The 14,872-nt window shown below is 49.3% G+C and overlaps 1 protein-coding gene across 5 annotated transcripts in view; it reads right to left on the reverse strand.

Annotated features, from left to right (window-relative positions):
• Positions 1 to 14,872, reverse strand: part of TM9SF4 (transmembrane 9 superfamily member 4) — a 57,222-nt gene that overhangs the window by 3,382 nt on the left and 38,968 nt on the right. For all 5 annotated transcript variants that reach the window (XM_017514617.1, XM_017514635.2, XM_017514627.1 and 2 more), the window contains exons 10-17: positions 14,099 to 14,231; positions 13,172 to 13,253; positions 13,004 to 13,079; positions 9,222 to 9,305; positions 6,391 to 6,566; positions 5,856 to 5,919; positions 4,257 to 4,376; positions 2,444 to 2,533 (exon numbers count right to left, since the gene is read on the reverse strand). In XM_017514617.1, the coding sequence (XP_017370106.1) occupies positions 2,444 to 2,533; positions 4,257 to 4,376; positions 5,856 to 5,919; positions 6,391 to 6,566; positions 9,222 to 9,305; positions 13,004 to 13,079; positions 13,172 to 13,253; positions 14,099 to 14,231 (825 nt within the window). The remainder of the gene's footprint in view (positions 1 to 2,443; positions 2,534 to 4,256; positions 4,377 to 5,855; positions 5,920 to 6,390; positions 6,567 to 9,221; positions 9,306 to 13,003; positions 13,080 to 13,171; positions 13,254 to 14,098; positions 14,232 to 14,872) is intronic.

A 14,872-nucleotide genomic window follows, 5' to 3' on the forward strand; every position in this document is an offset into this window, starting at 1 on the left:
GGGGTTTCACCATGTTGACCAGGATGGTCTTGATCTCTTGACCTCGTGATCCACCCGCTTCGGCCTCCCAAAGTGCTGGGATTACAGGCTTGAGCCACCGCGCCCGGCCAGGAAGAGATTTTTTGAGTAGAGCAAGAAGACTGGAGCAGGAGGAGGAAGAACAGGAGGCTGCAATGTGATCTCTAGTTTTTGTCTGTCTAACCTTGTTTCTTGTCTTCCTGATGTTTTGAGAAACACACTTAAAACACCTGGTCCTGTTGGGGCCCTCAATCCTAGCACAAAACAGGCTGGGTGCAGTGGTTCACACCTGTAATCCCAGCACTTTGGGAGGCCAAGGCGGGCAGATCACATGAGGTCAGGAGTTCGAGACCAGCCTGGCCAACTTGGAGAAACCCCATCTCTACTAAAAAATACAAAATTCATCAGGCATGGTGTGGTGCAGCTGTAACCCCAGCTCCTCAGGAGGCTGAGGCAGGAGAATCGCTTGGACCTGGAAGTCGGATGCTGCAGTGAGCCAAGATTGCACCACTGCACTCCAGCCTGGGCTATAGAGTGAGACTCCAAATCAAAAAAAACAACAACAACAACAAAAAAAACTTAGCACAAGACCTAGGCCAGTCTGCTCAAATATGGACCTGGGAAACAGTGAGCACCGGGCATACCACCTGAGCCAAGCAGCGTATGAAGGCAGAGGAAAGACATTCTTTTAGCGCTGGGGCTGCAAAGCTGAGAAGAGTAGACTCAGGGCTGCCACTGGCCACCTTTCTACTTTGTGAAAAGATATTGCCTGCAGACTGAGGCCAAAAAAAAAGGACACACAGGACTAAGGCGTAGGCACAGAGTCCTGATATTTTTGAGAGCCTGGATCTACTATGGTTGAGGCTAGAACTCCAATTTCTTAATCTTTCCAGTTATATCAGCAAATAAATTCTTTTTTCTTAAGCTACTTTTTTTCTTAAGCTACTTTGAATGGAGTTTTAGTCACCTGCCACTTACAAGAGTTCTGATTAATATAGGCTATAGAGGAGGGTGATTAGATTTGTTCTAGATGATCCCAGAATTAAGACTAAGGGCTAAAGATGGAAGTCACAGTAAGGGAGACGGCAGTGTGAATCAAGACCCTGATATTGACAGGAGCTGTCCAGAAAGAATGGGAGTGTTAGGAGGAAGTGTATTCTCTGTTGCTGGATGTAGCAGAGCGGGGGTCTGTAATCTTTTACTTAAAGGGCCAGATTGTGAATATTTTAGTTTCTGTAGGCCATATGGTCCCTGTAACAACTACTCAAATCTGCCATTGTAGTGTGAAAGCAGCCATAGACAGATATGTTAACGAATGACCATGGCTGTATTCCAATAAAAATTTTTAGCAACAGGCCTGCTAGCCTGCGGGGCTGCAGTTTGCTGACCCCTGAGCTAGAGAATCATCTGTTGAGACTGTTAGAGAAGAGAGGCACAGTCACCAGACTGGAGGCAGGGGTGCAGCTCTACACAAAATGATCCTTCCAGTCTTTTCCAACTTGATTGTTTTTGGGAAAGGGCATTCTCAGCTTCGATCAACTGACCTACAACTCTATTTTGCAAATACCCCTGGGTGCTAGCAGAGGACTGCTTGCTCTGGGCTCCGGAGACTCAAAGTACAGCAAGTGAGAATAAGTCTTGAGTATTAGTTTTGAGGTGAGGGGTCCAACAGGGCTCCTCTAAATTCCTCTCAGTGGCTCATCTGGCTTGTGTACCATGCATGAATCTAGCAAAACTATTGTGGGACATCTGTATTCTTGCCAGCGCCTCTCTCAGGGGACAATGAGGTCTTTGAGTTTGCCCTAATCAGGTGAGCCTGGCTCCCTCTTATTAATGAACCGCACTTTACCTATGTGGAGTCACAGAGCAAGGAGGGCTCCGAAATGCCTGTGAAACCCCTTCCCATCCTTACTCTGCAGGATTGAACAGTACTTGTGTGAAGAAGAGGACACCTGCAGAGACAGGATGCCTGTGGCACTAAATTTGGGATCTACTATTCAGACCATTTCAGCATTTTCTGCTTTGATCTTTATTAACACCTTTCTACTTTTCTTCTTTCATGCTACTCTTACCTTTCACTTTTCTCAAGGTGTTATTAGTCCCTCTTATTTCCTGTGAAGAGCACTGCAGGTGACATACTGCTTTCAAGTTCTGTTTTGGCTATGGCTATACCTCATAAGCTTTACAAGCATTATTCTCATTGTCACATATCCTGATGGCCTTTGTCTCCCAAACATATAGAATGCAGATTCTTTCTTTCCTAAAAGGATCCATCTTCTAGAGCAGGAGCAGTTCTAGGTAGCTTTGGTTCTCCCCATTCTGGGTAGAAAAGGAAGATTCAGGCACTTGGATTTTTCTGCCAGTATCCTCCTCCTGACCTTCCTATCCTACAAGGACTAAGAGGACCCCTCAAGGAGGGCAGTACCTTGTTAACGAAATAAAAGATGGCATAAACCAGGACGTAGAATGCAGAACCCCCGGAGACTAGGAAATTTCTCCACCACCAGCGGTAATCCTGAGGAGGAAATAGAGGAAGGTCACTCCTGTCCTGTGGCAGAATCCCTTCCTGCCAAATTGCACAGTTGCTTGAGGGGCTGAAGACCCTGGTAAGAGCAGTAACATACGGGGAGATGGAAATGTTTCACAGCTTGACTGTGATGGTGGTTCTACAACTGTAAGCATTTCTAAAAACTACAGAACTACGGACAAAGAAGGGTGAACTTTACTGTTTATACCTCATTTAAAAAAATCAACAACAAAAAAGTAACATTTCTCAAGTAAATGCTTAGCATGTGGCAGACACCATTTTTTTAAACAGAGTCTTGTTCTGTTGCCCAGGCTGGAGTGTAATGGTGCAATCGCAGCTCACTGCAACCTCAACCTCCAGGTTCAAGTGATTCTCCTGCCTCAGCTTCCCAAGTAGCTAGAATTACAGGCGCCTGCCACCATGCTCGGCTAATTTTTGTATTTTTAGTAGAGATGGGGTTTCACCATGTTGGCCAGGCTGGTCTCGAACTCCTGACCTCAGCTGATCCACCCGCCTCCACCTCCCAAAGTGTTGGGATTATAGGCGTGAGCCACCGCACTCAGCATTTTTTTTTTTTTTTTTTTTGAGACAGAGTCTGGCTCTGTCCCCCGTCTGGTGTTTTGCAGCACGATCCGGCTCCCTCCCACATCTGCCTCCCTGGGTTCAAGTGATTCTCCTGCCTCAGCTTCCCAAGTAGCTAGAATTACAGGCGCCTGCCACCATGCTCGGCTAATTTTTGTATTTTTAGTAGAGATGGGGTTTCACCATGTTGGCCAGGCTGGTCTCGAACTCCTGACCTCAGCTGATCCACCCGCCTCCACCTCCCAAAGTGTTGGGATTATAGGCGTGAGCCACCGCACTCAGCATTTTTTTTTTTTTTTGAGACAGAGTCTGGCTCTGTCCCCCAGGCTGGAGGGCAGTGGTGCGATCTAGGATCACTGCAACTTCCTCCTCCCAGGTTCAAGTGATTCTGCTGCCTCAGCCTCCTCCTGAGTAGCTGGGACTACAGGTGCATGCCACCATGCCCGGGTCACTTTTTGTATTTTTAGTAGAGATAGGGTTTCACCATGTTAGCCAGGATGGTCTCAATCTCCTGACCTCGTGATCTGCCTGCCTCAGCCTTCCAAAGTGCTGGGATTACAGGCGTGAGCCACTGCGCCCAGCTGGCAGGCACCATTTAAGTGCTATAGATGAATCCACTCATTTAATCTTAAGAGTAGCCCTCTAAGTTAGGTCCTCTCACTCGCCCCATCACATGGAGGAGGAACAGATGGCACGAAGTTAAGCAACCTGCCCAAGACCCGGAGTTACTCACGGAGGAGCCAGGGTTCCAGCCCAGGCTGTTCATCCCAAACCCTGGCTTCACCCGTTGTGCCAATGGCTAGTTACCAGAGGGAGGCCAGGCCACCCAATGTGCCTGCTGGAGAAACTACTACTGGGGTGGACCTAGCACTGGCAAATCTACTGTCCTTTCAACTAGCTCTGGCGAGTGCCCCACACAACTAAGCTAGAAGGTATCTCATTAGCCCCAGGGTACAACTGAATACACGGAGGCTGAGAGAGGCACAGCAACATACTGGCCCAAGAGCTCAGAGCCAGAAGCAGTGGCCACATGAAGAGCCCAGACCCAGCTTCTCTGCAGAGCTTTACTAACCCATTCAATGTTGGATCCAGTTTCCCTTCCCCCACCTCTTCTCCCTGTTCTCCTCACCTCTGCACACAGCTGGAAGTACACCATGACGATGCTGATTTGTGAACAGGACACCACCAGGATGATGAAAACAAGGAACAGGAAGCCAAAGAGGTAATAGAACTGATTCTCCCAGATTGCCTGCGGACACACAGTGGGCCTTCAGCTGGCTTGCCCACCCTGCTCCCCTTCCCCTGGCATACCAACCTGTCCCCAGGGCAGGAGAGGAGACATCATCATGACACTATCAGGGCCTGTGGGCCTGGCAGGTGGCTCTGGCCTCTCTTCCCCAGAGCAGGGGGTGGGCCACGCTGTCCTTAGGGAATGGCTGGGTTTGACTAACCCTGCTCTGGGTGGACCCCAGCCTGAACTCAGCAGTTTATAGAAAATAATGATTCTCATCCAAATCAAAATTATAGAGCAGCCACCACCATTCGAGCAGCTTACCAAGTGCAAGGCCTTGTGCCACATGCCTCATACACAATTGCTACATGTGTGTGTCTAGGAAGGCTTGGCCTGGGAGAATTAAGGAAATCAAGGATCAGAAAAGCTGGTGACTGGCCCAGAGTCACACAGATGAAACAGAGGGGGCCTCCCTGGGAGGTGTACATGGGCTTGGGCACCATGGGCAGCCAACACCTCTGACTCTTCTCCCAGGCAAACCTGTGTGGGTGAGGTGGTCTCAGCAGGGAGGGGCTGGACCACTACTCTAGAATAGCAGATACATATCTGGTACTGACTTGCTACAAGGTACCATCTGTGCTGGGCCCTGAGCTGGGTCAGCCACGCTTACATGGCTCTGAAAGGTCTTCCTACCAACTTTCACCTTGGCACTCTTAGGGAGGAATCATCATCACCACTACAATAGCATTTCCTGAATGCCAAGCACTTTTACAATGACTCATTCCAACTTCACAATGACCCTGACAAGCAGGAATCATTCCGTCCACTCTCCTAGGGGCTGTGAGTAACATAGAGAGGTAAAGATGTGCAAGAACCCAGAAATGAAAGCAGATGCAACGATGCTATTAGTCATGGTGGGGAATGGCTGAAGTATTACTGAGGCAGCTTCTGTTTACTGAGCCCTTTCCACACACCAGCCCCATGCACACTGCATATCTCATTTAACAGTCTTTTTTTTTTTTTTTTTTTTGAGACAAGAGTCTCGCTCTGTTGCCCAGGCTGGAGTGCAGTGGCACTATCTCTACTCACTGCAACCTCTGCCTCCCGGGTTCAAGCGATTCTCCTGCCTCAGCCTCCCCAGTAGCTGGGACGACAGGCACGTGCCATCACGCCTGGGTAATTTTCGTATTTTTTAGTAGAGACAGGGTATCACCATATTGGACAGGCTGGTCTCGAACTCCTGACCCTGTGATCCATCTGCCTCAGCTCCCAAAATGCTGGAATTACAGACATGAGCCACTGCATCCGGCCTCATTTAACTTTCATTGCTGCCCTGAGAGGGGAGGCTGTTATCTGACTTCAGGGTAAAGAATGGGGCTTCGAGAGGTGAAGTGGCTCATCTGAAATTTCTCAGGCAGTAGGCTGCAGAGCACCCAAGTAGACTGCGAGAGGCCCGGCTAGCATGGGTAGAGGGGCGGGGGAGGCATGAGTACTCACACTGAAGATGAAGAAGAGCTCGATGAACATGGCGCCGAAGGGCAGGATCCCAGCCATGAGGATGCTGCCGCAGAACGAGAGGTTGACACTGTTAGAGACCAGACCATCAGGAAGCCCCAAGCTCCCTCCCAAGCCAGCATGAAGAGAGAGCACCTGCATGAGTGTGGTGGTGTTAATTCTTCTGGCATGTTTCTGTACTATTAGAATCTCTTGAGAGGTAGGCAGGGCGGGCATTATTCTCCCCATCTTATAGATCGGAAACTGGTGTGCAGAAAGGTGGGGTGACTTGCCCAAGGTCCAAGTGATGGTCCTAACTTGTCTCCCATACCCTTCCATCTTTCCCCTTCTTTGTCCTGGTTCCTCGGACGACACTATGTCTGCCTACAACCTGGTCTTCTTGATCTTGGAGTGAAGCTAAGCTTTCATGAACTCTGTTAGAGCCAGCTGAAGCGGCAGGAACTCTGGTTGCTGTACCCTTCTGGGGAGGGTACCCTCTTCCGTGTCCCCTTGCTCTTGCCCCCGCCGGAGGACTCACCCCACAAATCGGTTCATGTACCACCGCTGCTCAGGGATCTGCCGGGGAATCTGGTTGGTGCGCACAGGGTTGTCATATGGCTGCTTTCGGAAGCCGAAGTAGTAGCCCAAGTAGACGAGGGGTAGGGAGATCCCAAACCACATGCATAGCAGAGCCACCATGGTGGGAAAGGGCACCTGTGGACACGGCGCCATGAGGCCCCCACGAGGCTCCGATGCCCAAGATGGGGCTGCGCAAGGGGGAGGGTAGCTTCTGGGCTCCAAGGAAGGAGAAGCAACTTGTGCAGCAGAGCCAATCTCCCTGCCCCCACCACAGGGCTCCTGGCCAGAATCTCTTGGGGCTGACTCCCTGTGAAGAGGGCACCTCAGCATCCCAGCGGAGCTTGCCATCCAGGGAGGAAGTGGGGGAGGAACAGGAAGGAAGGGACTGAGAATGTGAAGAGGAGATGAAGAGGTCAAAATGAAGAGATTACATGTGGCACATTATGTGAAGAAAGGAAGGGAAAACCTAAATTGTACAAAGTGCTCACAATCTTGTTAGAATAAAACTCCATGATATACTATTAAGTAAAAAAAGGAGGCTATAAAACTATGTGTATAGAAGGATTCCATTTTAATAACAGGACAACACAGTTGGTCCTCTGTATCCATGGGTTCTGCATCCATTGATTTAATCAACTGTAAACAGATAATGTTCCACAAGTGGGTGCAGTAGCTCACACTTGTAATCCTAGCACTTGGGGAGGCCAAAGGAGGTAGATCACTTGAGGTCAGGAGTTCAAGACCAGCCTGGCCAACATAATAAAACCTAGTCTCTTCTAAAAAAACAAAAAAAAAAAAAAAAAAAAAAAAACTTAGCCAGGCACAGTTGCGGGCACCTATAATCCCAGTTACTCAGGAGGCTGAGGCAGGAGAATCATTGGAACCCAGGAGGTGGAGGTTGCAGTGAGCTGAGGCCGCACCACTGCACTCCAGCCTGGGTGATAGAGTGAGAGAGTGAGGCTTTGTCTCAAAAAAAAAAAAAAAAAAAAGTTAAAGAAAATGTCCAGGGGGAAAGAAACGACGACGACAACAAAAACCCACCAAAATAAGCTGGGCACAGTGGCTCACGCCTGTAATCCCAGCACTTGGGAGGCCCAGGTGGGCGGATCACTTGAGACCAGACTAGGCAACACAGTGAGACTGTATCACTTCAATTTTTTTTTTTAATAGCTGGGTGTGGTGGTGGCACCTTTGTCCCAGCTATTCAGTGGGGCTGAGGTGGGAGAATCACTTGAGCACAGGAGGCAAGAGGTTGCAGTGAGCTGAGATCGCACCACTACACTCCAGCCTGAGCGAGAGTGAGACCCTGTCTCAAAACACAAACAAACAAAAAAAACAATAAAATAAAATACAAATTAAAAAAATACAGTGTAACAACTATTCACATAGCATTTACATTGTGTTAGGTATTTTAAGTAATCTAGAGAAGACTTAGAATATACAGGATGAGTGTAGGTTATACATAAACACTATGCCACTTTATATATGGGAATCGAGCATCCTTGAATTTTGGTATCTTCAGAGGTCCTAGAACCAATCCCCTATGGATACCAAGGGAAAACTGCATTTATTTATATTTGTGCCTGGAAAGGCTTATACCAAAGAGCTAATAATACTTCCTTAGATGGGATATGGAGAATTATAACTAATTTTTCATTTTCTTCCTTATCTTCTTCTTTACACTTATTACGTTTTTATAAGAATCACATAAAGGGAAGACTATATAGATATATATTATTTATATATTATATATAAAGGGTTTAGAATAGTATTTATTACAAAGCAAGCACCATATAAATATATATAAATATTTGCTGTTATTTTATAAATTTTAGATAATGTAATTCTTTTTTTTTGGTATATCTATAAAAAGGAAAAAAGAAAGAACATATGTATTAAAGATCTACATAGTATTTATCTCTGGGTGAGTAAATTTGGGGTTAAATTTCTTCTTTAACCTCTCTGTGCTTTCCAAAATTTCTACAATGAATGTTTATAATGAGCAGTTGGTAACTGTGAGGAAAATGCTCAAAGAGAGCATTTTAAAGGTATAAAAAAGAGGAAGTGAGAGGAAGGGCATGACTCCGTCTTGAGGATGGCTTCCTAAATTGCTGGGAAAGACCCCCTCCTCTGGCTGCCTGGACCTCATGCAAGGACCTTTACCACCACCCCCAGGTGGAGGGCAGGTGGCTCTCCTTGCTAAGGCTAGGACGGCAAATGCCTGCCCCATCTTAACTGCAGTCCTGCTAATTGACCAAGACCCCATTTCCCCTCCCCACAACTGACTAGTTCAAAATCCTACTCTGACTCTTGGGCAGCTGCTAGTAACATACCGGATTGGGCTGGCAGGATCCTCACTCTAAGGATAACACAAACTGATCCTTCGTTTCCTCTCTCCTCTACCTCCAGGGGCTGGTGCTGGAGGGCAGGGACAGAGGACAGGCTTGCTTTGGGATGCTGACCTAATCAACCGACACTGGGCAGTTCACTCTTGGTTAAGACAAAGGGAAATTCCCCAGTTGGCCCCTGGACTGTGGAAACCTCCTTTAGAGAAGTGGGCTTGGACCAGCTGTCTGAAAGAACTCACAGGAAGGCCAGGACCAGGGCATGGTAGACCAAGGGCAGGGCTGGGGAAACCCCAGCTGGTTGTCGGCCCTCATGGCTGGGAACATAACTTTGGGGACTCAGAAAAGGGAAGGGAATGGCAGGAAGTGGCCTTTGGGAGTGTGGCTGAGTGCGGCTGGCCCTCGCTTGGCGGGGAGGGGCTGAGAGGGTAGTGGAGGCACTTACCGCTCCTGATGAGTGCTTTCCCCAGATGAAGCAATTCAACACGAAGCAGATGCCAAAAACCACACCAGGGTACAGAGTTGCTGTCTGGAGCAAGAGAAGCCAGATTGAGGAGCAGCATTCAGGGAGCTCCCCGACCTGTCCCAGTGGGGCCCCCAGACCAGAAGCTCTTAAGCCCTCCTTGTCTTTCAGACTCAGCTCAGGCATCATTCCTTCCAGAAAGTATTCCCTGACCCTCAGACTGGGCAGGACTCTGTTCTATGCACTCTCAGGTCCCTAAAACTGCCCCTTGTTGCTCTCATCCCAGTTTGGCTACCTGATCATATCCATCTATTCCCAAAAGACTGTGAGCTCCCTGGGAGAAGTCTATCTACCTTGTTCTCTGATGTACCCTCATCGCTGAGGACCCAGCAACTACTCTGGTTGGGCACGGTAGCTCACCAGCAGTTTGGGAAGCCAAGGTGGGTGGATCACCTGAGCTCAGGAGTTTGAGACCAGCCTAGCCAAGATGGTGAAACTCCATCTCTACTAAAAATACAAAAATTAGCTGGGCATAGTAGTACAGCCCTGTAGTCCCAGCTACTCGGGAGGCCGAGGGTAGAGAATTGCTTGAATCTGGGAGGTGGAGGTTGCAGTGAGCCGAGATGGCGCCATTGCACTCCAGCCTGGGTGACAGTGAGACTCTGTCTAAAGTCTAAAAAAAAAACACAAAAAAAGAACATGGTAACTACTCAATAAATATATATATTGAGTAATATATCCATAGATATGTATGTGTATATATATGTGTATGTGTACGTACACACACACACACACACACACACACGTATACATACATATATATATATTTTTTTTTTTTTTTTTGCGATTTCCAGAATTGCTTGAGCTCAGGTGTTTGAGAACAGCCTGGGCAACATGGTGAAACCCTGTCTACAAAAAATTAGCCAGGTGTAGTAGTACGTACCTGTGGTCCCAGCTACTTGGGAGGCTGAAACAGATTGATCGCTTGAGTCCGGGAGGCAGAGGCTGCAGTGAGCCGAGTCACACCACTGCACTCCAGCATGGGTAATAGAGCGAGACTCTGTCTCACACACAAAAAACCCCAAAAACAACCTTAACAAAACACATGTCTGGGCCCCAACCCAAACTGCTTAGAAGGATGGCGATGCTCTGAGTCTTAGGAGTGGCAGATGCTGGGCTCCTGTGTACCTCGTCTCACCTAATCCTCCCTGCAAGTCTGGAAGGAAAGTCTGCCATTATTCCTTTATACCCAGTCTCCTGAAGGTGCAGCAGAGGTATAAACCCAGGTAGTCTGACCCCAGAACCCACGCTCCTATTGCAGTGTATTCTAGCATCAGAATCTCTTGGGTGGGGTCGAGGCATAGGGATTTTAGTCTAGTCAACGCCCCAGAGTTACAGTTGAGCCTTTTTCTTCTATTTTCTTCAGAGACAGGGTCTCACTCTGTCACTCAGGCTGGAGTGCAGCTCACTGCAGCCTTAAACTCCTGGGCTCATGTTCCTCCCACCTCATCTGCCTGAGTAGCTAAGAGGCACATGCCACCATATCCAACTAATTTACTTTTTGTAGAGACAGGGTCTCACTGTGTTGCCCAGGCTGGTCTCAAATTCCTGGGCTCAAGTGATCCTCCTGCCTTGGCCTCCCAAAGCACTAGACTGATTACAGGTGCAAGCCACCACAACTGGCATGAACCTTCTTGCCACACTGTGATCACTAGGCCAGGGACTGCTGTGGTGGCCTGAGCATCCAGGTGGGTCACTGACCACAACAACCAAGGCCCTCTGTTACCTGACGCTCAACCTCCATTGCCAGTTTCTTCTTTGGCTTATTTTCCTGTAGTCAACAACTAGTCACTGCTCCTGCACTTTCCTGTCTCTGGGCCTTTTTGCATAGATCATCAACACCTCAAAGGATCCATTTCCTGAGGGCTGATATTGTACCAAGGTCCTCAGGAACAGTTAACTCTAACTATCCTCATTGGAGAGATGGGAAAACTGAAGCTCAGAGGGCTGTTGAAAGTTATCAACCAATGAAAGAATAGAGTCAGACTAGGATCTAGGCCATTCCAGAACCTTAGGCCCTTCTGCTGGCTGCGTCCCTTCATCTGAAATCCTCAAGGCCTGGCTCAAAGGTCACTTCCTCCCTTCCTTTGTGTTCCTGCATGACTGTTGTGTAACAGAGAATTCCTCATTTGCTTTTCTGGCTGAAATTTACTGACTGGGCATGGTGCTAAGTACCAAGGGTAAGAATAGGAAAAAAAAAAACTCCAGGGAGAAAGGCAGATCCCTATGTGGAGAACACCACACCTGCCCCTACTTAGCTCTGCCAAGTGCTACTTAGGTTTCATGAGGGCTCTGCCAGGCTCAGGGTAGGAGGTGGGGGAGGTGGCAGCCTCCAGAGGACTGATGCAGGAGCTAAAACTTAAAGGGTGAGCCAGGTGAGAAGAAAGGGTGGTGTGGCCCAGGCAGAGGGGATGGTACAGGCAAGGCCATAGGAGAGGACACTGCCTCGGGCTGTCGGAGATGATCCCTGTGGAGAGGCACCAGGGAAGGGTCAGAATCTTGCAGGGAGACCACGGAGGGCCAAGTGAGAGGCAAAGATGTCGGAATCCAGGCCAGAGCCTTGAAGATGCAGAGATGAGGGTGGGGCGGGGGTGGAATTCACTGAACGTTCATGGAACATTTGTTAGGAAGACCTTTAGCACTTGACGTCTGAGAAGGAACTGCCCACATGAGGGAAGAGGACAGGCAGCTCCAGGTTTCTGGCTCGGGGGGGCCTGGATGAATGATGGGATCATTAGATGCAAGGGGTGGTTTGGGGAAAAAGGCTGGGTTTGGTGTGGAACCCATCGAGGGAAATCCTGGAGGGTACCTAGAACCTCACCAGGGAAGAATCTTGCCAGGAGGGAGTGATGGGTTTTACTCCTTTCTAGATCCCTGGCTCTTGGCATACGGTGGCCAGAGAAAAATGCTCTAATCACCAAGAATTCAGGAAGCTTTCTCTGATCCTTCCAAAATAGTCACCAGTCACAGCTTTTCTTTACTGAGGGCTTACTTTGTACAGAGGTGTGGCAGCCAGAGCTGACATAGCCTGAACTCTCCTTGAGCTTTTGACAGCGGTGAGAATGGTTTCAGAATGCTAGGCCCAGAGGCTTCTCTGAGTGTGGGCACCCAAGAGTCTTCCTGGTCCTCTAAGGGACTCACCCGCTCTGGGAGAAGGGGCTTGGGGCTCCTGGGAGGCGAGGTCAATCTCCAGACCCCCTCTGGTTTCTATGGTCTTTTCTGCTGCCAAGAATTTCTCCTCACCTCCAGGAGGCCAGAGAAGGGCAGGAGCCCCCACTGAAGAGAAACACAGGCACCAGTCTGGAAAATGGGCTGACAGGAACTTGGGCCTGGCGTCTTCTGGCCTAGATCGTTAATTCCCTCTTTACTCTGTTGGCCAGGGTGTTCTCTCAGCTGCCCTGCTATTCTAAGTCCTGTTTCTTCTCTTGCTTGAGCCATCAGACAATGTAGGCTAAAAATTATCTAAGTTCAAATCCCTCATTTTACAGATTGAGCAGTGGAGGCCCTAGGAGGTGCCCCTGCGAGCCTGTGGGGAAGGGTCCGGGATTCCTGCCCCCGCGCCTGTGCTCCTCCTGCTGCCTCTTGCTGCTGCTCAACTTCTGCCCAAAAAATGCCCCCCAGGGCCTGCCTACCTCCTCCTGAGGAGACCAGGAAGAAGCTTCTCAGCTTCCCACCAAACACCAGAGAAGGTTTAGGACACTCACACAGAAGGCTCCTTTCTTCCACCGATGGCCTTTGAGAGTGCGGTACAAACGGCCAGCAGAAAATCCGCCAAACACCCTGTGGGAAAATGGCAAGGATCCACACCAAGGGGACCCATCAGCTGGCGTGGCGGCCTGTGCTGCCCCGGGAGCCCACTCAGACACACCTACCCCATGAACATGAAGAGGAAGCAGGCTGTGGTCATGAGAGCTCCCCGGCTGGAGGGCGACAGCATCCCAAGCATGGCCACAACTGTGGAGGGAGGGAGGGAGGGAGGGCAGAAAAAGGCAGGGTGGCTGATCACCAGGCCCCCTAGCCCCAGCCCCAGCTCCAGCCCCATCTTGGACAGGCTGACAGAAGGACCCCTGGGCAGATGAGGCTCTTCCTCCCTTGTCTTCTCAACAGCATAGTCCCCTGCCCTCTATAGGACTGGGTCTTAGCTGGGGTTCAGAGGGATGCAGCAGCTGCTGGCCTTGGTTGGCCAAATCTTAACTGCAGCTTCCAGTCCATAGAGCACTTGCAGTGAGTCAGATGCTGGGCTGAGGGAACCACAAATGCCAGTTCTCTGAATGTAGCTTGCCAACTCTGCAGGATGATTACTTTCCCCATTTCCCAGATAAGGAAACTGAGGCTCACAGAGGTCAAGTGGTCTGTCCAAGGTCACAAAGCTTACAGGCATGAGGCTGAGATGCAAATCTAGGCTGACTGACTCCAAAGTGTCTAAAACTACTATATATTAGTGAGGTTTTTTGTTAAAGAAAAAAATACTTGATTTCAATCTTGATCCTGGTACTGACTTTGGGTAAGTCACTTAGCCTCTAACTACAAAAGGAGGCCAACTTGATAGCCGGGATGTGTGGCTTCATTGAGGAAGAGACATGGTGGGTTCTGTAAACGGCTGTGAGGTGAATCACCAGTCCTGGGCTGAGGCTGTTGCTGAAACAGATGGCCTGTCTGGCCCAGAGATACTGACTTGCCCACTTGGTAACAGGGAGTTGGCTCCCTTTCTCCAGGGAGGGAAGCCCACCCTTCTCTCTTTGAGGCACATGGAAGAGGAGGCCATGCCACCCATGCCCAGCCCCACTGGGCCCACTCACAGATGACGATGAGGATCATACAGAAGAGCTGAATCCCTGAGCCCAGCAGGGAACTGAGGATCATGGGGTACTGGGGGGGCCTGAAGACGTCGCCATGTACCAGCTTCCACCCAGACTCCTCCATGGTGTCCTCCTGTAGTGAAGGGCCAGAATGAGGCTGGTTGTTGAGGATGGAGGCAGCTCCTGCAGGGACCACCCCCAGGGTGACACCTGATACCCTTAGTGTCAACCAGCACTGCTCTGACACAGGAGAGTAAGTGATAGGAGAAAGTGCTTATCTGAAACTGTCACATGAAAAGGAGGCCACAAACCTTATGCCTGTAGCTGCATAAAAGGAAAAGCTCCCCAAATTCCACAAACCTCGCTTGTGGGAAAATAATGTAAATACCTCAACTCTCTAAAATGTTAACTGTAATAGGTCTTGGGTGGTGAGATTTGGAATCAATTTATTTTTTTTTTCTGATTATAAAAGAAATATATATTCTTGGTCGGGCGTGGAGGCTCACACCTGTAATCCCAGCACTTTGGGAGGCCGAGGTGGGTGGATCACAAGGTCAGGAGATCGAGACCATCCTGGCCAACATGGTGAAACCCCATCCCTACTAAAATACAAAAAATTAGCTGGGCATGGTGGTGCATGCCGGTAGTCCTAGCTACTCAGGAGGCTGAGGCAGGGGAATCTCTTCAATCTGGGAGGTTGCAGTGAGCTGACATTGAGACCCTGTACTACAGCCTGAGCAACACGGCAAGACTCCGTCTCAAAAAAGGGAAAGA

Source organism: Cebus imitator, unplaced genomic scaffold (assembly GCF_001604975.1).
Source record: "Cebus imitator isolate Cc_AM_T3 unplaced genomic scaffold, Cebus_imitator-1.0 Scaffold18, whole genome shotgun sequence".
Classification (NCBI taxonomy): domain Eukaryota; kingdom Metazoa; phylum Chordata; class Mammalia; order Primates; family Cebidae; genus Cebus; species Cebus imitator.